Source organism: Mesocricetus auratus, unplaced genomic scaffold, assembly GCF_017639785.1.
Source record: "Mesocricetus auratus isolate SY011 unplaced genomic scaffold, BCM_Maur_2.0 Super-Scaffold_6730, whole genome shotgun sequence".
NCBI classification, from domain to species: Eukaryota; Metazoa; Chordata; class Mammalia; order Rodentia; family Cricetidae; genus Mesocricetus; species Mesocricetus auratus.
Window position 1 is genome coordinate 12,854,316 of NW_024429184.1, and position 18,705 is coordinate 12,873,020.

The following is an 18,705-nucleotide window of genomic DNA, read 5'->3' on the forward strand; positions in this document are numbered from 1 at the left end:
ACCACCCTCCTCCTGCTGCTCAAGGAATCAGTTTTAAACCTAGAGCAGACCCTCTGAGGACATCACACCCAGGTGGGGTGTTCATCATCCTTGACCTTTTCCACAACAAAACCAGTGCCCCCGCTTTTGTCCCCAACGGCCATGACTGCAAACTGTGTTTGTATTGTAGTGTGACCTTTGCCACCATCGCCTCCAAAACAGAAGCGAGAGCCCCACACCCATCCGCCACCGGCCCCCTCCCTTCTGCAGCCAGGGACCACCTTATACTGCCTCTCTCTGAACCCGAGGCCAGCAGTCCAACATAAATTGAGTCATGTGTTTTGTATAACTGATCCATTTTATTAGACTTCTGTTGAGTTTGGATTCTGTCTTGAGGACCCCTTAATTCTCTTCTAACAACACATACACTAGATTTTCATAAATATAAAATGTGTGTGCCTTTTTTCATTACAGTCTCGCAACACCTCCCTTTCTCTCTGAGCTCCCTGACGCTCTACCTCCACCCGGGGTGGTGGCCCTCCCCAAACATACATGCAGGCTTCACCTCACGTGACCCTATCTTTACAGACACCCAGGGAAAGAAGCCTATTAAAGAGAACATCGCACATGGTGACTTCATGTTCCAAATTCGGCATTTTTATAGCATGTTACTATTTTTCTAAAGACCAATCATAAAGTCTTACATTGAGAAACTCATCACAGCCTCCTTCTGCTTCTCACTAAGCGAAATGAAGTGTGGAGAGGAGGCAGTCGCCAGGGAAGGAACTTTCTGTTCCGGGGCAGATGTTTTCTGAGGGCGAATACGTCTTAGCTCTGTCCCCCACAAGATAACACAGCAACAAAACATCTGAGGTCATTCTGCATACCGTCACCTGGCTCACCTATGGAACGGCATCGGAGGGCTTCCCACAGCGGCCTGGACAGTTCAGCTGTGAGGGGGCCGGGCGGGGCAATGCCAGGGGCCCCTCCATACTGTTCTTCCCTGAAGGGGGCACTTCCGGAACAGAAAGTCAGCCCTGCAAGAAGATCAGTCAGGATCCGTCAAAAATCTAAAATCAAGCCCGTGTGATGATGGCACGCCCCTGTAATGCCAGCTCCGGAGGGGCTGAGGCAGGAGGATCCCAGGTTCGAGGCCATTCTGGGCTCCAGAACAAGACTTTGTCTTAAAAATTTTTTTAATTTAAAGGATTTCTTTGTTTTAGCTTCACTTTTAAGAAATATAGAGTGCCCCCTGCAAAACAGAGGTCAGCCAAGTTTCTTCTGCAAAAAACCAGGTGGTAAATGTTTCCACCTTGTGGGCCCTGCTGTCTCATTTGCAGGGACTCTGTCTGCTTGACAAACAAAGGCAGCTGGAACAGATGTCCGCACGGATAGGTGTGATTGCATTCCCATAAAACATTGCCTACAAAAACAAGTGGTGGGTGAATTCCAGGGTTTTTTAACTCCTGCTCAGGACAGCAGTTAGAAGTAGCATTTACAGAAGATATCCAGCTTCTGCCTCCACAGAGCAGTTACCGAAAGCCAGACCGTGCGTATCTAACGGGAACTGTATGCTTATCATACCATTTCAAGTGTAACTAAAGCGGCTCAGAGGGACAGGGACATATTCAAGACCGCAACTAGTTAAGTCCGTGTCAGACTTAGATCTAGAACCGAATACTCGGTCGTTGCTGGTGCCTTGATGCCATGTAGACAGAATGTGGCACTGTGCCCCACTAGATCAGACTGGTGGCAGGCAATGATGTCATGAGTGCCGGCAGACAGGCGCTAGGTGATGATGTCATGAGTGCTGGCAGACAGGCGCCAGGTGATGATGTCACCAGTGTTGGCAGAGGTTGGGGCAGGTTCTAAGAGAAATCTAAAAAGGAAGGAAGAGAGAAACTGTGAGCACTAAGAGAGTCTTTCTGGGGCTCTGCATGTAGCCAGGATGGCACTGTTTCTGTTCTCTCTCCCCTGTTGTTCTGAATCATTTTTTCTGGCACTGCATGGTGTGTGCAGCTGGGTTTGTTCACTCTTTCTCGATCAGTCTTCCCCTCTAGAATGCATGCTCCACCAGGGCGAGAATATGTGTTCAGTGCTGCATTTCCTATGCCTAGGACAAAGACTGGCCCCATGTTGGCACTCAAAAAATATTTACAAAAAAAGTATAAATGTCCTCTTCTCATATTCTAGGGCCTTCCCCCATACGCCGTCATCCTTGGCTTGGTAGAGCTGTATAGCAGAGCTGAGGTGTAATATCACACTTTACCCATAGGTGTCACTGTCCCCCACACAAACAGCATCACTAATGATCAAGCCCAGAATAACGGTAGCCAGGTATCATTCCTTGAGCTTCTTCTCTAAGCAGACCCCACAGTGAATGCTCTTCACACTTCATCTCATATGATTCTAATACCAACTGTGTCACTTGGGGACCAGTAGTCCCCTTTATCAAGGCGGAAACGGAAGCCCAATAAAGTTAAGCTTTTGGCAACTCCTGGGGTTAGAATGGAGTCTTTCATTCCTCTATGACACCCTCAGAGGATGAAACATGATCCTCTCCCTCCCCTCTGTCTCTCTGGCTGCCACTACACAAGCAGTGAAAAGGGGGATTTAGGATTCCATCTCAGACCCGCTGCCCAGTGTCATCCCCAGCCTCCTCCCTGAGCCTTTTGGGGAAAAGGTTTGCCCTGCTGCACCGCTGAGAAGCATCCTTGGTCCAAGGTGAGCCAGAGGCTTGGGGTCCTGGGAAGCTGCTTGGGTTCCCACTAGTGGAAAGTGGGGAGCACCCCGGAAGGTGAACCCCCAGCGTGCATGCACCCCTACTTCCAGCATAGAGAGCAGGGGCCCCTTGCTGCCTGCCCTGAACCTCAGGTTCCTGAGACACTTTCTCAAGCCTGGCTCCCCAGAAGACAAAGGTTAGGTCACCTGACACTCACCATTGGGGGCAGGGCACTGCCCGGGGCTCCATCCCTGGGTAAAGCTATTCTTGTGAATATGATCAGCAACACTTGTTGTTTGTTTGTTTGTTTGTTTTTATTCAGCTACAGTGAGGCCTCCTGAGGTGTTATTTCCCCGTTTAAAAATGGCCTTACTCCTTAGAAGTTGGCGCTGGTGCTATTTCTAGAGTTTATGTCACAGCTTTGTTTATTTTCCCATTAGTCTTTTCCAGATGGACTTTCATCATGTTGGCTTTTATTTATGTGGTGGGAGGGGAGGGGGAGGGGTAAACCTGCACTCAGTGAAATACAGGTGAACCCTGTCGGTGCCAAGGTTTGTCCCCAGGCCCCTCCCTGCCAGCAGATTGGAGGCAGAGTGGAGGCAGGAAACCCACTCCTGGCAACACAGGGAGTTAGAAGCCAGGCTAGGATGCAGGAGGGTGTGTCTGGAGGAGGAGGGAGCGGGGCTAGGAAGGGAGAAGGGGGGAGAGAAGGAAAAAGAAGGCAGAAGGGAGAGGAGGAGGAGGAGGTAGTTTGCCAGCCTGTAACAACTGGTGTTTCACACTAAAGACCTGAGGGTGAAAACCGCCATCAGGCAGAGACTAAGAGCGGCCAGGTTCCGAGTCCAGGTGTGTGTTTAGGTGCTGGTGGGACGGTGTTCCAGAAGGACCTGGACTCGAAGCAAGCAAAGTCTGAGCCGAGCTTCTCCGTCTGGGCGGCTGTCATGTGGGCCCTGCTTTGCTCTTTCCTTCTGCAGATCATCAAAGACCAGAAGCTGCTTGTGATTGTGGGGGGCATGCTGCTCATCGACCTGTGCATCCTGATCTGCTGGCAGGCCGTGGACCCCCTGCGGAGGACGGTGGAGAGGTACAGCATGGAGGTGAGAGGTGGGGGGGGGGGCACCGCGGGCCGGGACATCCAGACATCAAGGTGGTGGGCTCTGCGTCACACGGTTTCCTCTTTGGCTTCGCCTCCTTCTGCCTGAGACATAGGCTATTTGAGGAAGGGCAAATAGAAGGTACCAGGGAACAACTTAATATCATATTAATAAATGCAGGATTAAGGGGAAAGGTTGGTCTACTTGAAGGAGTGTGTTGTCATAACCAGAGAAGCACCCATGTACCTGCTCATTCGAGTGAGAAATTACACTGCCTTGTGTCCCACCTTTGAAGCAGGGACACACACTCCCAGAGCTCCTGCTCACCATGTGATATTCAAGGCAACAAGCAATGGATTCCTTTCCATGCATTCCATTTGGGACGTTTGTTGTCAAGATAAAGAATCTCACAGAAAAGTCTGTGACATAGGCATCGTGAGCCAGGCATGACAGCCCAAGATTGTAGCCGCAGAACAACAGAATGGAAGACGGGGGGGGAGCCAAGGTCAAGGGCCACCCGGGCTGTGCGTGGGCGACCCTTTTTCACTTAATGTAGCTTTAATTGTCTTGTTCGAAGTCTTGCGCCGGTCATTGTAAGGTGCCTCAGTTTGGGAAGCCTGAGTCCCCCGGTGTCAGCTGGCTCTCTCTCCTCACACAAGTGGGCTTGGCTTTGTAGACGTCGGCTGGCAGGTGGTGGTTTCTGCTATCGCAGTGTAGCAAATTCCAGAAGACCCTGGGAGTCTTCACACCCCTTGCTCCATTATCAGGTGAATCGATTTTTTACAAAATGTCATATGTCCTCTTAAACTGAACCAGAAGTGGGTGGCTCTATGGGCTGGGGACAGAGGTTTGTGTCCTTCAGGCAAGTAAGATGCCCAGCTGTGCCGGGCAGTGGTGGCGCACGCCTTTAATCCCAGCACTCGGGAGGCAGAGGCAGGTGGATCTCTGTGAGTTCGAGGCCAGGCTGGACCGACAGCCTCCAAAACAATACAGAGAAACCCTGTCTCGTAAAACCAAAAAAAAAAAAAAAAAAAAAAGATGCCCAGCCATACTTAGGTGGAGGTGGTGTCCTGGGGGTTTATTCAGCCCAGAGAGAAACCATGCAGTCAGAACACCACTTAGGAAAGAGACTGGAGGCCACACCATTCTGCACGCTCCCTGGGAAGGTGCAGGAGTGACAGAAATGGCAGCAGGTGTGCTTGTGGGTGAAAGGGACAGTCACCAAGTCACCCAGACTGACAGGCTCTTCCAGACCTGTGTGGAGATCCATCTGGTCGCCCTCGTCAGACATAACTGACAGAAGAACGTGGTCCACCCACTCAGTGCCCACCCACCCCTCAGGATTGACAGATCAGAAGGAGCTGTCCCCGGGCAATGCTGATGGTGGTCGTAGCTGGTACCTTGCGTCACTTAGTCTTCACTGTGACGCTGGGAGGTCTGTGCTGTGCTTGGCTTCCTTCTCCTGGCAAGGAAGCAAAAGCCCAGTGGGTAGGTTGCGCGCTAACTACGGAGCAGGTGCGTGGCCATGCCACCACCCACCTCCCGTTCCCTTGAATGCCTGGATAAGCCCTTCGCGGTTGCACTTAGAGCTTTGGGCACATGTCTGTGAGAATGGAAGGAGCAAGACATGTCCATCCCATCCCACGCAGCAAGACTCGGGCCACCGGCCAGGAAAGACGAGAGGGCCCAGGAAAGCCGGGGAGGGGCTAAAGGAAAAGAGATAGGAGAATCCCGAGAAGGCTTGAGCTGGGCCGGGCCACTGGAGACCAGGCCATGGTGTCCCTAAGACCTGAAGGCTGCATCTTTACTGTATCTACAGAGGAGTGAGGGAGATTCAGGGGCTAAGGCTGGGGCAGGGACAAGTCAGCCTGAGTAACCATTCTGGAAATGCAAAGTGTGTCCTCTGGACCATTCAGTGAAATCCTCTTGCCTCCTGCTCTGTGGCTGGTGGCTTGCTTAGTGGGGTCTTTCTGCCCTCCTGCCTGTCTGCTGTCAATGGCTCCGCGGCATCCAGACCTGCCAGGTTAGTGCTCCAAGCTGTTAGCACAGATGAGGAAACCACCCAACTTGTCCCAGGCAAGGTCCAGACAGACTGCCCCAGCCCACCCCAACCTGAGTACCTGTTGAGACGTTTCTCACCTCTTTCTAGGACATTCCTGTTTTTCTGCTCTGATTTTGGGCTGGTCCTGTTACTCTGTTGCCATGGTAGCACACCCTTTGCTGTGTCAACCCACAGCAGGGTCCCTATAGTTTCCCAGGAAGGACACTAAGCTGTCCAGGGGTTTCTCTGAGACTGCCTGCCAGGAACAGCTCAATGCAGTAATAAAACAATGTATCCAGGCTGCAGGATGCTGAGGGCTCATTGCAGGGGCAGATTTTTCAGGTCAGCCTGGAAGGAACTCTGGGCTGAACTGAATTAGTTGATTGAAGGCCTTTGTGATCTGTCCCTTTTCCCTTCCCCTCCCCACAGCACCTCGGTTTGCTCTGGGCTTTCTAACACCACTTAAATCCAAGCTTTTATCAGGGTCCTGCTACTTCCGGAATTTTCTCTACCAAATAAATGCCTTGGCCTCCAGCACCAAGGTCATTTATTATAGAGCTGTGTCACCGAGTCCCCTGGCCCTAGCAGTCCTGAGGTGCCCTCCCTCCCCAGCCTTCCTGGACTTTCCTCAAACTCTGCCAACACTCAGCCTCAACACTGACCTAGAACTGGACCACAGCTGTCTAGCCCCAAGCTGCCCAGCCCAGCACCCAAGGGTATCTTCCACAGGGGCATGGCATTCATAGCCTTGATCTCACAGTAGTCACAGGCTATCTGGGAGTGGACTAAACACACGCCAACCTGCATAGTCTCTTCAAGTTGCAGTAAGAGGAAAGCAAAAGGACAAATATCTGGAGAGTGACAGGGATGGCCCATGAACACATCTGTTGGCATAGTCCCTTCAAGTTGCAGTAAGAGGACAAATGTCTGGAATGGCCCGTGAGTACATCTTCCCCAGAGACCGTACACAGGGCCCAAATAAAACAGCCCACAGTCCTACCGACAGCAGCCTGATTCCCATCCGCCTTCATTTTCATGTAATAAATATTGATATCACACCTGTCACGTGCCAGGAACCATTCTAAACACGTTATAAATTCGAATCATTTAATTTAAATCTTATAGCAGCAGCACCCTGGGAAGTGAGCTCACGTTCTCTCCACTTTGCAGAGGAGAAAACTGTAAGATGCACAGAAAGGTTCAGTGACGTGCCCAAAGTCACACAGTCAGTGAGGGATGGGGACTGGATTCCAGCGTGCTTTCAGCCCCGCTGTCCCTGCTCACAAGTGGCAAGGCTGCCATAGGGAAAAGGATCTGAATTCTTTTTCTGCTGCCTCATCTGCCTTTCAAGACTGTACACAGCTCTCCCCAGGGCAGGCTGAGCATTCGGTCTCTGTGCACACCATCCAGCCTCTGGCCTCCCTACGTGCCCCAGACTGGCACAAATCATCGTCTGAAGCATTTATTCATTAGCTGGGCCCCAGAGAAGCATGGTAACCGAGTGTGGCCCTGCCTCCAGGGGCCATCAGAGCGGCAGGGAGCGGCTCACGGGCAGTTTGCCCTGGACAGCATGCTGGGAGTGCAGAGTGCTGGGGAGCGCTGGGTGAGGGCAGAGCTGGCCTCCTAGGTTGGGAAAAGATCTTAGCTGAAAGCTGAGGAGACATGGCGCGGCGATGAAGGAGGTGGGAAGGGCCCAGGCATGGCCACTGGGGAAGAAACAGCTCCTTGGGTTGGCCAGGAACCAGGGGGCATGGAGCCATGGGAGGCCGTGTATGGTAGGTTGGTGGACACGTTGGCCCAGCCTCGGGAAACAGTTTGACATGCAGGTGGCCCACAGCCCTTTCAAGATGTCTCAAGAGGACAGTTATCTAGAGAAAACCTCACATTGTGCCTGGGGGGCTCCCACATGGATGTTCATGAGAGCCTGGAGCTGAGAGCACCCTTCCTTTCAAGATGTCTCAAGAGGACAGTTATCTAGAGAAAACCTCACATTGTGCCTGGGGGGCTCCCACATGGATGTTCATGAGAGCCTGGAGCTGAGAGCACCCTTCCTTTGAAGATGTCTCAAGAGGACAGTTATCTAGAGAAAACCTCACATTGTGCCTGGGGGGCTCCCACATGGATGTTCATGAGAGCCTGGAGCTGAGAGCACCCTTCCGCCTCAGCAACACACAGGGCAAGCACACAGCAGCTAGACACATGCACCTCAGCACAGAGAGGCAACAGCAGCCGTGGGGTTGGGAACTGGCTTAGTGGCAAGCTGCCTCACGAGCATGAAGACTAGAGTCCTGGGACTTACATGGAAGCAAAGCCCTGGTAGAGAAGAGCCATGTGGATCCCTGGGGCTCGCCGGCCAGCCTGGCTAGTTGAACTAGCTACCTGCAGGTTCAGTGAGAGACCCTGTCTCAAAAAATAAGATGGAGGGTGACCCTCATACACACACATACGTGTGCGTGCACACACACACACACACACACACAGCCTCAGCAGCAAGGCATGGTGAGATTTAAAGTATTTTTTTCACATACCTCAAGTTCAAAGATGGAAACTATTTAATACTCTTTAAGAATTCATAAAAGTAGTGACACCGTTTTAAAATAAAGGAAGGCAATTGTTAATCTGAAACCTAAGATCACGGTTAACTCTGGATGGGGTGAAAGGGTATCTTTGGAAAAGGCACTCCGGACATGGAAGGTTCTGGCGAGGTCATTCTTCACCTTTTATCAAGTTTGTGTACATCAGTTTAGAATTTTTGGCGTTGCATTAATGTCTTAGATCTGTTTTAGGCTTACAGAAAACGTGCGCAAAAGTACTGCAGCCAGGCACTCTCCGGGTTCCGCATGCGGTCCTGGGTAGACACCCTCCACTTTGTGCCTTTGAGAAGAGTCTCCTGAAGCCCTGGTATACAACCCGGTGAGGCCACTGTGGGCTTTGCTGTGTGTGCAATGTCCCATGGACACTGTCGCAAGGTCGCACTGCACAGTCTCAGTCACCCTCCGCTCCCTCCACAACGCCACATTGCTGGGATCGCCCAGTCTGCACTTACTCACACAGTTCCTTTCACGAGGTAATACGCATTTAGGTTTCTTCCTGTGGGTGACGAACCCTCTACTTCCCGGCTGGGCCACAGATAGTGCATCCTTCCCATCTCTGAGAACCGTTTTACTTGCTCCTAGACTTGGGCAGTCGTAGCTAAAGCTGCTGTGTTTGTGGGCAGGTTTCTGTGCAGACCTACGTTCACATCCTCAGTGTCGCACTGGGTCTTCTGGGTCTTGGGCCTCAACACATAAAGTTTAAAGCCAATTTATTAATATCTGCTAAGTCGCTTTCTGCATTTGTATTTGTTGAATACAGCACTAAATCCATAGGTCAGGCGAGGCACTGACATCAACTGATGTTAGGTCTTCTGCCTGTGAACCTGAAATACGGCCTCGAGGATTCTTCAGAAGTCTTGTTTTCTCAACATTGTCTAGAGTTCCCCACACAGATGTAAATGAGTCAATACATCTCTATCTACTGCTCTGTGCTGGGTATTAATGTCAATGATGCTGCGTGTTTAATTCCAGTTTGTTCATGTATAGTACATGAGGAACACGCACACACACACACACAGCTACAGCAGCTAGAACTGCTCATTAGCAAAGAGTTTTTGTGTTAATTCTTCAATACATGCTATCTAGAAGACAATGCTGTCCATGATATACTTTTATTTCCTTTCTAATACATACACCATTATTTTCTTTTCTTGACGAATTACATTGGCCAGGGTTTCTGTTGCAATGCGTTAAATAGAGCGGGTTTTTTCCTTTTATAACTTGAAAAAGCTATGAAATAGTTTCGGTGGTTGAAGCTGAAGCTGCCTTTGAGGGCGTAAAAGAGGGTGAAGGATGACATAGGCAAGAGCCCAGACTATGGGGGCCTCGAGTGCTCAGCAGATGGCTTTAAGTGTCTAAGCTAAGGAGGTGTACCTCCTGCGTGATATGGTCACATTTCTCATGGCTGGAGGGTGAGAACAGCTGGAGGGTGAAGTTAGAGAAAACGGCGCCAATTCAGACATGAGTTGGTGGTGCCATAAACCAAGGTGGAGCAAACAGGGGCACAGGGAAGTGTGGCATACGGCTAGATTCAGGAAGCATAGGAGACAAGACCTGGCGATTGATTGAGGCCACGCTGGGGTGGTAGGTGGCGGCCTCATCGCTGAGTCAGGGTGCAGAGGGAGAAGTGGGCTTGAGAAGAATTGAGAGTCTCACTTCTGGTCACGTGTGTGCAATGCCTGAGTGCTTGGACCTCCTGGGCACAGGAACCCAGAAGGTGGCATTCAGGTACTAGGGACACACGACGGTCATTTAAACAGTAGAGGGGACAGGTGGAAGGTCAGCACACTGAGGATGAGAACATGAGGACGAGTATGTGGGAACGAGGAGAAAATGCTTCCTGGAGCCCTGGAGGACCACGGAGTGATTTTGGGGACCAGAGGAGACCCAGGGGAGAAAGCCGGAAGCAGCAGTCAGAGACTCAGAAGACACCTGGGAGAGAGGTGTCTGTGGGGGGCAGGTGGTCAGCAGGTCCACAGGCAGAAGGTCAAAAATGCCCCACCCAGAGAGAATGTAAGGAAGGAAGGCATCTCCGGAGTGAGGCACAGGCTGGCAGGTGTCCCAGGCACGTGCTCAGGGGTCCTTGTGACGTCTCAGCCACACCTCTGCCTGCACACCGATGGGAAGAGTCCTTGTTTCTGCAATTCATATACCAGAGATGTTGATGAACCTGCCAAGATGTTTGAAACGCTTGCAAAATAGGATTTGGATTCTTGGCAGAAATGGAGATAGCGTTTTTTTAGTGCCTACACTGCCAGTAGTGTCGATGAGAGTGTTGAATATACAGTTCTGGGTTTCAGGGAGAGGCATAGGGTGCAGATGAGACCCAAGAGAGGCCAGCACGCGGGTGACGTCAAAGGCTCTGTATGAAGACCTCAACTCGGGGCATGGGGATGGAAGAGCGTTGGGACCGAGGAAGGATCCAGAAACACAGTGATGCTCAGCATCCATTGATGTAGGCAGGAGGCAGCAAAGGACACCTGGCAGGAGACTCGTCAGGAGGATGGGAAGAAAATCACATGAGTTCCGTGTCCTGGAAACCAAAGGAAGAAAGCGCTTCACGAAGGAAGTTTTGATGGGGCATGCCGAGTTCTGCTTTTAGACCAAATGAGATGAGGACCAAGAATTGACAGTGTGCATGTACAGAGAGGGGGAGAGAGAGAGAGGGAGAGAGGGAGAGAGAGGGAGAGAGAGAGAGAGAGAGAGAGAGTTTACTTGAAGCTCAGCTACACTAACGACATGAGGTGCCCACTGTCCCAGACTGAAGCGTTCTTTCTCCCTTCCCTCTGGCCGGGCCATTCATCCTCCTGACCACCACGAAGGGGCTTTTGTTGTCGCTGCTGTTTGCTCTCTCCTTATTTACTCAGTGTGTCTCTCACGAGGAGCATATCGATCCCGTTCACTTCCCCATCGCTTCACATCTGCCCTCTGCCCCTTCAACACCCCCCCACAATAAAACAAAATTTGAGAGAAAAAACTGTAAAATCCCGTCATGGAAGCCGCCGTGTGACACAGCGAGTCACGCAGTAAGCCCCTTTGTCCATACGTCTTTACTTGCAAGTGTTCGTTGCAAGGAGTCGTTGGTCTGGTTCGAGGCCTCTGGTTTCTACTACCCCGTCGAGCTGGGCCCTCACTGGGGCTCCTCTTGGTTGTCCTGCTGTTGCCCTGTGTCATGGAGATCTGCAGCTTTGGGTTTCTTCCATGGGTCAGGTCCCTTTATTAGATGGGGTGGCTGTGAGGGCAGGGCAGGTCATAACTCTGGTTCTCAACCTGGGCAGCTGCAGGGTGAGTCCACCTGAAATGCTAAGCCATGCCCATGGGCTGCCCAGCCACTAGCTACCTCAGGGTTCTGTGGCTTTCTGGCTGCGCTGCCATAATCAGGTAACAGGCAGTGTGGCACACAGGGGCGCCTCAAGCTTCCCTCCGCATTCTGTGCCCTTACCATCCTGTATTCATAGAGGCAAACAGATTTGGGTGGAATGAGGGAACCGCACTTGGCTTTAAAATGAGTGGCTTATACCAGTCATGTTTCTATGGAAACAGATATGGGAAGAGGCAAACAGATGGAATTTTAAAGAAGTTTAGCTCCTATCGTCTACTTCCCTCTATAGTTGACTGGGTAAAGGGGTGGGGGATCCAGCAGGAGCTTCCTGGGGAACAACTGGAATCTTCACAAAGCTGACCTAGGCCCACCCCTGGGTGCTTACCGTAAAGCAGGCAACCCTGTGGCAGAGGAGGGAGGGAGCTGGCCAGCGGCTGCTTAGACTGCTCACAGCCTAACGGCCCAAGGCTTTCGAAACTAAGGTCGCATTCTCCAAGTGGTCAATAGTCACTGCTGAAGCCACTAATCCTGGACAGCAGGACAGATGCCTAAACAGCCAGGCCCGGGACCCAGGAAACAGTCCATGGCTCAGACTGCCTGGCTGAGTCCTCCGGGGGCTGACTGGCCCTTAGGAAGCTCTGGCCACGTCCTCCTCCACCAGAGAATGAAGTCTGTATTCCTCAAATAGGCTGGAGGCCTCCAGTGATCTGGGGAGTGGCCTCCAGTCCCAAGGGGACGAGCAGATCCTTCCTCCAGCCTGCTCGGCTCCTCCAGCCTATGGCTGCTTCTATCCCTGGTGCCTTTGTCCGCTCTACATGAGCACCCTCGCTCCTGCCCCAGTGGGCCATGGTCCCACGTAAAAATTCCACCCGGACCTGTGAGAAGCGGCTTAGGAGGATTGTCCCCAGGAGCCGTGGGGCCGCGTATGAAGCCTGGAGGCCTCGGTTCACCTCACCCTGTGCACTCCCTCATTCTGGTCACAGCACTGGTAATTGTCTATGCACCTGTGCCCCTCGTCTGTGACCTCCTCAGAGGCCAAGGCCATCTGTGTGTCCCCAGCACCCACCACCAGGCCCTGGCTCAAAGTGGGCTCTTGGTAAATATTTACCCAATAAATCGCTCCCTCCACCTGGAACTCTCTCCGCATGCCCCATATGTCCAAATTCAAACCATCTGCCTGGACCCATTAAGCCAGCGTCTCAAAGAAACCTCTCTGCCGAGGTGCAATTTAACTTAATGTCACACCTTCACCTTTTGTCAAGAGCCCACTTCTGGGGCCAAGGCTGCTAACAGGGTGATTCAGCATCTCTGGGAAGGACGGTGGCTCTGCTGCTGACTCATGGCCCATGGATAAGGACGGTCCCCCAGAGAGCTGAAGAGTGTGGTGCCGAGAATGGGCCATACTCGCCCATGAACTTTAACTTGTCTCTGCTTCCTTCGTGAGACCAGGAAGTCTTGATGAAGGATTATTTTAGTTTTAAATTATTATATTTCTCTCTCTCTGTGTGTGTGTGTGTGTGTGTGTCTGTGTGTCTGTGTGTGCTCCCATGTGCACAGTTTTTACCTTAGCTGCCAGTAAGTCAGAGCCAAATCCAGTGTCCAAGGGCAGTCACCATCTTATGTGGGGTTCCTAGAGAATTAGCTTGCCTTCTTATGTCTGACCTTCATTTTTAAATATTATTCCCTTGTGTTTGAGTGGTTATTGTGTATTGCTTCCAGCCCTTTGGAAGAAGAAGCAAGGCATACATTACAGGTGAAGTCACAAAAATTAGAACTCAAAACTTCATCTGAGTCCCAGGATGCACTGGTATTCTGTGCCTGGGTTGTAAGAGAACATATCCGGGGCGTTTTAGGGTGACAGCTCCCTCCTGATAGCATATGCCTGCAGAATCTCGGTTTTACATTTGGGTTACTGTAAGACCATAGGCTTAATATTCTTTTGTTTGATTGTTTGTTTTTGTTTTTATTTTTTGAGACAGGGTTTCTCTGTATTGCTTTGGAGGCTGTCCTGGAACTTGCTGTGTAGACCAGGTTGGCCTCAAACTCAGAGATCCACCTGCCTCTGCCTCCCAAGTGCTGGGGTTAAAGATGTGTGCCACCAACTCCTGCCTAGGCTTAATATTCTAAAATACTAGGATTGGGTGTGGATTAGCATCCTTCAGGGGCCACATAAAGAGTACACTAGGTTTTGGTGCATAAAGGATAACCCTCAGTGAATTACAATAAACAAGAGCTTGTTACTCAGCTCAGCCCTTGCCCACTGAGGATCAAGTGTGGCTTCCCCCCATGGCGTCCTCCCTCTGTGACACAGCTGGCAATGCCCCTCAGGAACCATTTTTGTGGCAAAGGGAAAGAAATTCAGGCAAGGCATGTGAAGTTTTAAAGCTTCTATCTATGTGCCTCTTGCTACTGCCACTAGTTTTTGTTTTGTTTTGTTTTGTTTTTCTTTTCCATTCTCCAAACTGTGCCTTATGCCCACGCCTGAATTAAGTGTGGCAGGGAAGAGATCCTACAATGCCCGGAAGACTTGACTGCAGCGGGCAATGCTGGCCAGCTATGACAACTATGACACTACCCCATACAGCTTTTTTGTTGCTGTCACAAACAGTGCCCTCGCCACTAACATGTAGGCCCATGAGAGCAGAGCGAGAAGAAGGACTGCTTTGTAACCCCTGTCATATCTTTGGTGCCTGAGAAAGTACCTGCCACCTGGTATGCTCTCAATAAACATCACGTTAAGTAACTCAATGAGTCCAGCCTCAGGCGGTCTTGTTACATCCTCCACAGGACAGCCTCTGAGACAGTTTGCTCTAGGCTTGCCAAATTCCCTACCATCCGGTCAGTTCTGTCTCCACTGCTGTCCAAACCACCGCTGTCACTCATCACCTGACACCCTGAGCACTTCTACAGCACACGATGGGCGGGCAGCAGGACCAGCAGAGACCTCTGCCGCTCAAGCCTGGGCTAGAAGGTGGTTGCCTCAGGCCCATCCCTGACAGATACCTGAGGTGGAGCTGTGGAGACGAGAAGGACCTGAGGTAAATCCCCAGGACCCAAGAACAAGCTGTGTGTGTGATGCTCACAGTACCCCAGTGCTGGAAAGATTGGGGTAAGAGAGCCCTGCAGCCCCCTGACAGGCAGTGTAGAGTAATTGATGGGCTCTGGGCCAGTGAGGGGAAACCGCTGAGTAATGGCAGCTGAGGTTAACCTCCGGTCTCCACAGGCATGGTGCACACAGAGGTACGCGTGCCCAGACGTACACGAACACACACACACACACACACCTGAGATAAGCAACTTAAAAGCAAGGAAGGCTTGATTGTGTCTATAGTTCCAGAAGCTGTGTCCCATGGTTTGGCCTTGTTTGGGGCTGGTGAAAGCCGCTGCGGCATACCAGAAGCACATGACGGAAGAGGACTGCTCATCCCTTGGCAGCCAGGAAGCAGGAGAAGCAGGGACTAGGACCTCCATGTCCCCTTCAGGGACCTAACTCTCTTCACTGGGCCACACCTCCTGAAGGCTGTGCCAGCTCTGCCTAGCACCACGGGTGGGAGCAGGTGCTTCCACACTGTCTTTGCGGATGCTACAGATCCAACCATGGTGGTGAAGGTGGCTGCGGGCACCAGTTTCCCAGGCTCCAGTGCCCCTGCTCCTTCTAGGCCATTCTCAACCTCACAGACACGGGTTACTCGTTATTGTTGTTGTTATTGTTATTATTATTACCTTTTGAAATGCAGTCACTATATCATAAAATGCACATTCTGAAAAAGTACACTTTGAGGGTTCCAGAATGGTCTTCACTGATTCCAGAAACTCTTTACTACCCAAGGAGAAACCCTGCCCTTCGCCCACCTCTCATTTCCTCTATGTCGGCACTCAGGCATGAGGGTCAGCCTGTGTTTTCAGCTCTCCTGCATATATACCTAGGGGTGGAATTTCTGGGAAATTCTGCAACTAAGTTCTGCATCTTTAAGAACTGACCAGTTTCCAGTGTATTTTAAATTCCTTCCAGTACTAGATCTCTGATTTCCCCACACTGCTGCTGTGTTTCCATTTATCTACCTTTTTGAAATTAGCCATCTGGTGGGTATAAAGTGTTATCCCATGCTTTATAAGAAAATGACTATCAAATGACAGTGGGCAATGGTAGGGAACATACCCACATGTGTGTGGGAAACATGCCACATGTGTGTAGGAGAAACATGCCACAGGTGTGTAGGGGCCACGTGTGCTTCTTCTTTAGAGAAATAACTACTCAGAGCCTTGGCTCATTTTTAATTGAATTAGACTTCTTTATTTATTATTGATTTGTAAGAACTCTTTATATACTCTGAAGCTAGACCCTTATGAGATAAAAGATATGCAAACAACTTGCCCTGCTCTTTGAGTTATCATTTTACTTCCTCACCAGTGGCCTGTGACACAGGACAATCTTTAATCTAAATGAAGTCTGATTTATCTATTATTCCATTTGACAAAACCATTGTCTGATCCAAGATCATGAGGATTGACACTAGCATTTTCTCCTGAGTGTTTGATAGTATTAGGCCTTACATAGGTAGTGGGACCATTCTGAGTTATTTTTGAACATCGTTGGAGGCAATGTCCAAATCAGTCATTTTACTGGTGGATATCTAGTTGTTTAAGCACTTCATTGAAAAAGAATATTTTTTTCTCCATGGAAAGCCCCATAATCATGTTGAAACTAGTTGACCGTGGTTGTTGGTCATGTGCAGTGGAGTCCTGATAGATGTCCACCCTTCCCATTGTCTGTGTGTCTGTCCTCCTGCCAGCCCCACACTGCCGTGGCTACTGGAAGCTCGTGGTAAGCTGAAATTGCAAAGTGTGAGTCTCCCAGCCTTCTTCCTCTTGGCCCGGCTTCTTTGACTGTTCAAAGCCTCTCTATGCCCCATGTGAACTGTAAAGTCCCCTTTGCCGTGTCTGCAGAAAGAGCTGTTGGGAGTGCCAGTGTCACAGGATGGACGGAGTCTGTCAGTCAACATTGAGTCATCCAATCTATTTAGTCAGACTTTCTTTCTTTTTCTTTTTTTGGGGGGCTCGGGGTGGGGGAGAGACAGGGTTTCTCTGTGTAGCTCTGACTATCCTATAACTCATTCTGTCGACCAGACTAGCCTCCAGCTCAGAGATCCACCCGTCTCTGTTTCCCGAGTGCCACGATAACATGCGTGCCAGCACACCTGACTTACTCAAGCTTTCCTTAATTACTTAGTCAGTTTTTCTTTAATTCCTTTATCAGTGCCTTGTGGTTTCTGTGTGTAAGTTGTAAGTCTTACATCTCCTTGGGTAAATTTATTTCTAAGCATTCGTTCTTTCTGGTGCCATCATTGGTTGGCTGTCTGTCTTCATTTCCGTTGTCCTTGACTACGGTGTGTAGATGTGCTGCCTATTTCTCGTTGTCACTCTGGTATCCAACAACTACATTCCCTTATACGGCCTAGTACATTTGGGGTGGATTTTCTCCCTGCAGGGTCATGTTATTTGTGAGTAGTCTTACTTCTTCCTCTCCACTTTAATACGTTTTATTTCCACTTCTTGAGTAGCCAAAATAACTTTAATATGTTTTCAACCTGTTTGTATCCTTGAATCTAAGTCAATCTCTTCTATCCAACAAATACAGTTGGATCATGTCTTTTAATCTGGCACGCGGGTCTCCGTCCTTTAATTGGAGCACTGAATGTATTTAAAGCAATTAGCGATAAGGCAAGGATTACATCCACCATTCTAAAAGAGAACTTTGAAAGGCCGCAGTCTGTGTATCTTGCTGTTCTCCACTTAAAATCCTCCAGTTCCGGAAGAGGAGAGAGGGAAAGCCCCAAGATGCTAGTCCCTGCAGCACCATTTGCCAGAGGACACGTCGGGGAGTGAGTGTCACACCAAAACTGTAGGTAGTTTCAAAAAAGGTAGTACCCCAATGTGACAGGATGCCACCTGTCAGCCTGGATTTGGGGAGGCTGAGGAAGAAGGTTATGGATTGAAGGGTAGCCCGGGCTTCATACATGATGAGTCTGAAGGGGGAGGGGCTGGGTTGTGTAGAAAAACTGGTCTCGCCGGGCAGTGGTGGTGCACAGGAAGCACTCGGGAGGCAGAGGCAGGCAGATCTCTGTGAGTTCGAGGCCAGGCTGGACCGACAGCCTCCTAAACAATACAGGGAAACCCTGTCTCATAAAAACAAAACAAAAAACAAAAACAAACAAAAAAAACTGGTCTCATTAAAAAAAAATGAAAACACCACCGACTACACAGACCATCTAGCTAGGCAGACACAGACACAAGCGTTCACAGTGGCCATGGAGTTCAGCCGTGGGACTGTCAAGTTCACGCTCTTCCATGATGTTCATTATGGCCAGCCAGTTGTGCCTGGTGGCCTCTTCTGAACATCTGTCTTTCTCTCGTGTCTGTAATGACCTGGATGCTGTAGACTGTAAGACGGCTCAGTGGGTAGAGGACCTGCCAGCAAGCCTGATGACCTGAGTTTGAGTCCCCAGAACCCACAAGGTGAGAGAAAACTGACTCCCAAAAGTTGTCCTGTGACCTCCACACATTGCGCTGATGCAGCAGTGCATGAGCAGATATTTCAAACCCATGACCCAAGCCTGAGAACACCCCTCCCAGGCAGCCTAACCCTTAGTAACACGCCTGCTCATTGGACGATTCCAACAGTGTTGCATGGTCTTAGCAACAATGAGAGCCAGAAGAGCAGTGGCTTTGTTGGTGCGTACACTGTGGCTAGGCGCACACTGTGGCCAGGCACCGTTCCCAGGTCCTCTCGTTTAAGGCTCACAAACCCATGTGTCCTTGACAAATACTGCCTTCAGTTTGCAGCCACGGAACCCAAGGCACATGGGGCGGTTAAGCAGCAAGTCCATCAAAGCCCAATCGGCTAAGCAAGCAGGGTTTGGGCTTGAGTTTGAGCCTCAACTCAGCCACTTCCT

General features: G+C 50.4%; 1 protein-coding gene across 2 annotated transcripts in view; it reads left to right on the plus strand.

Moving 5' to 3' along the window:
* Gabbr2 (gamma-aminobutyric acid type B receptor subunit 2) overlaps positions 1-18,705 on the plus strand; it is a 360,155-nt gene that overhangs the window by 297,366 nt on the left and 44,084 nt on the right. For both annotated transcript variants that reach the window (XM_040738666.1, XM_040738668.1), the window contains one exon: positions 3,676-3,798. In XM_040738666.1, the coding sequence (XP_040594600.1) occupies positions 3,676-3,798 (123 nt within the window). The remainder of the gene's footprint in view (positions 1-3,675; positions 3,799-18,705) is intronic.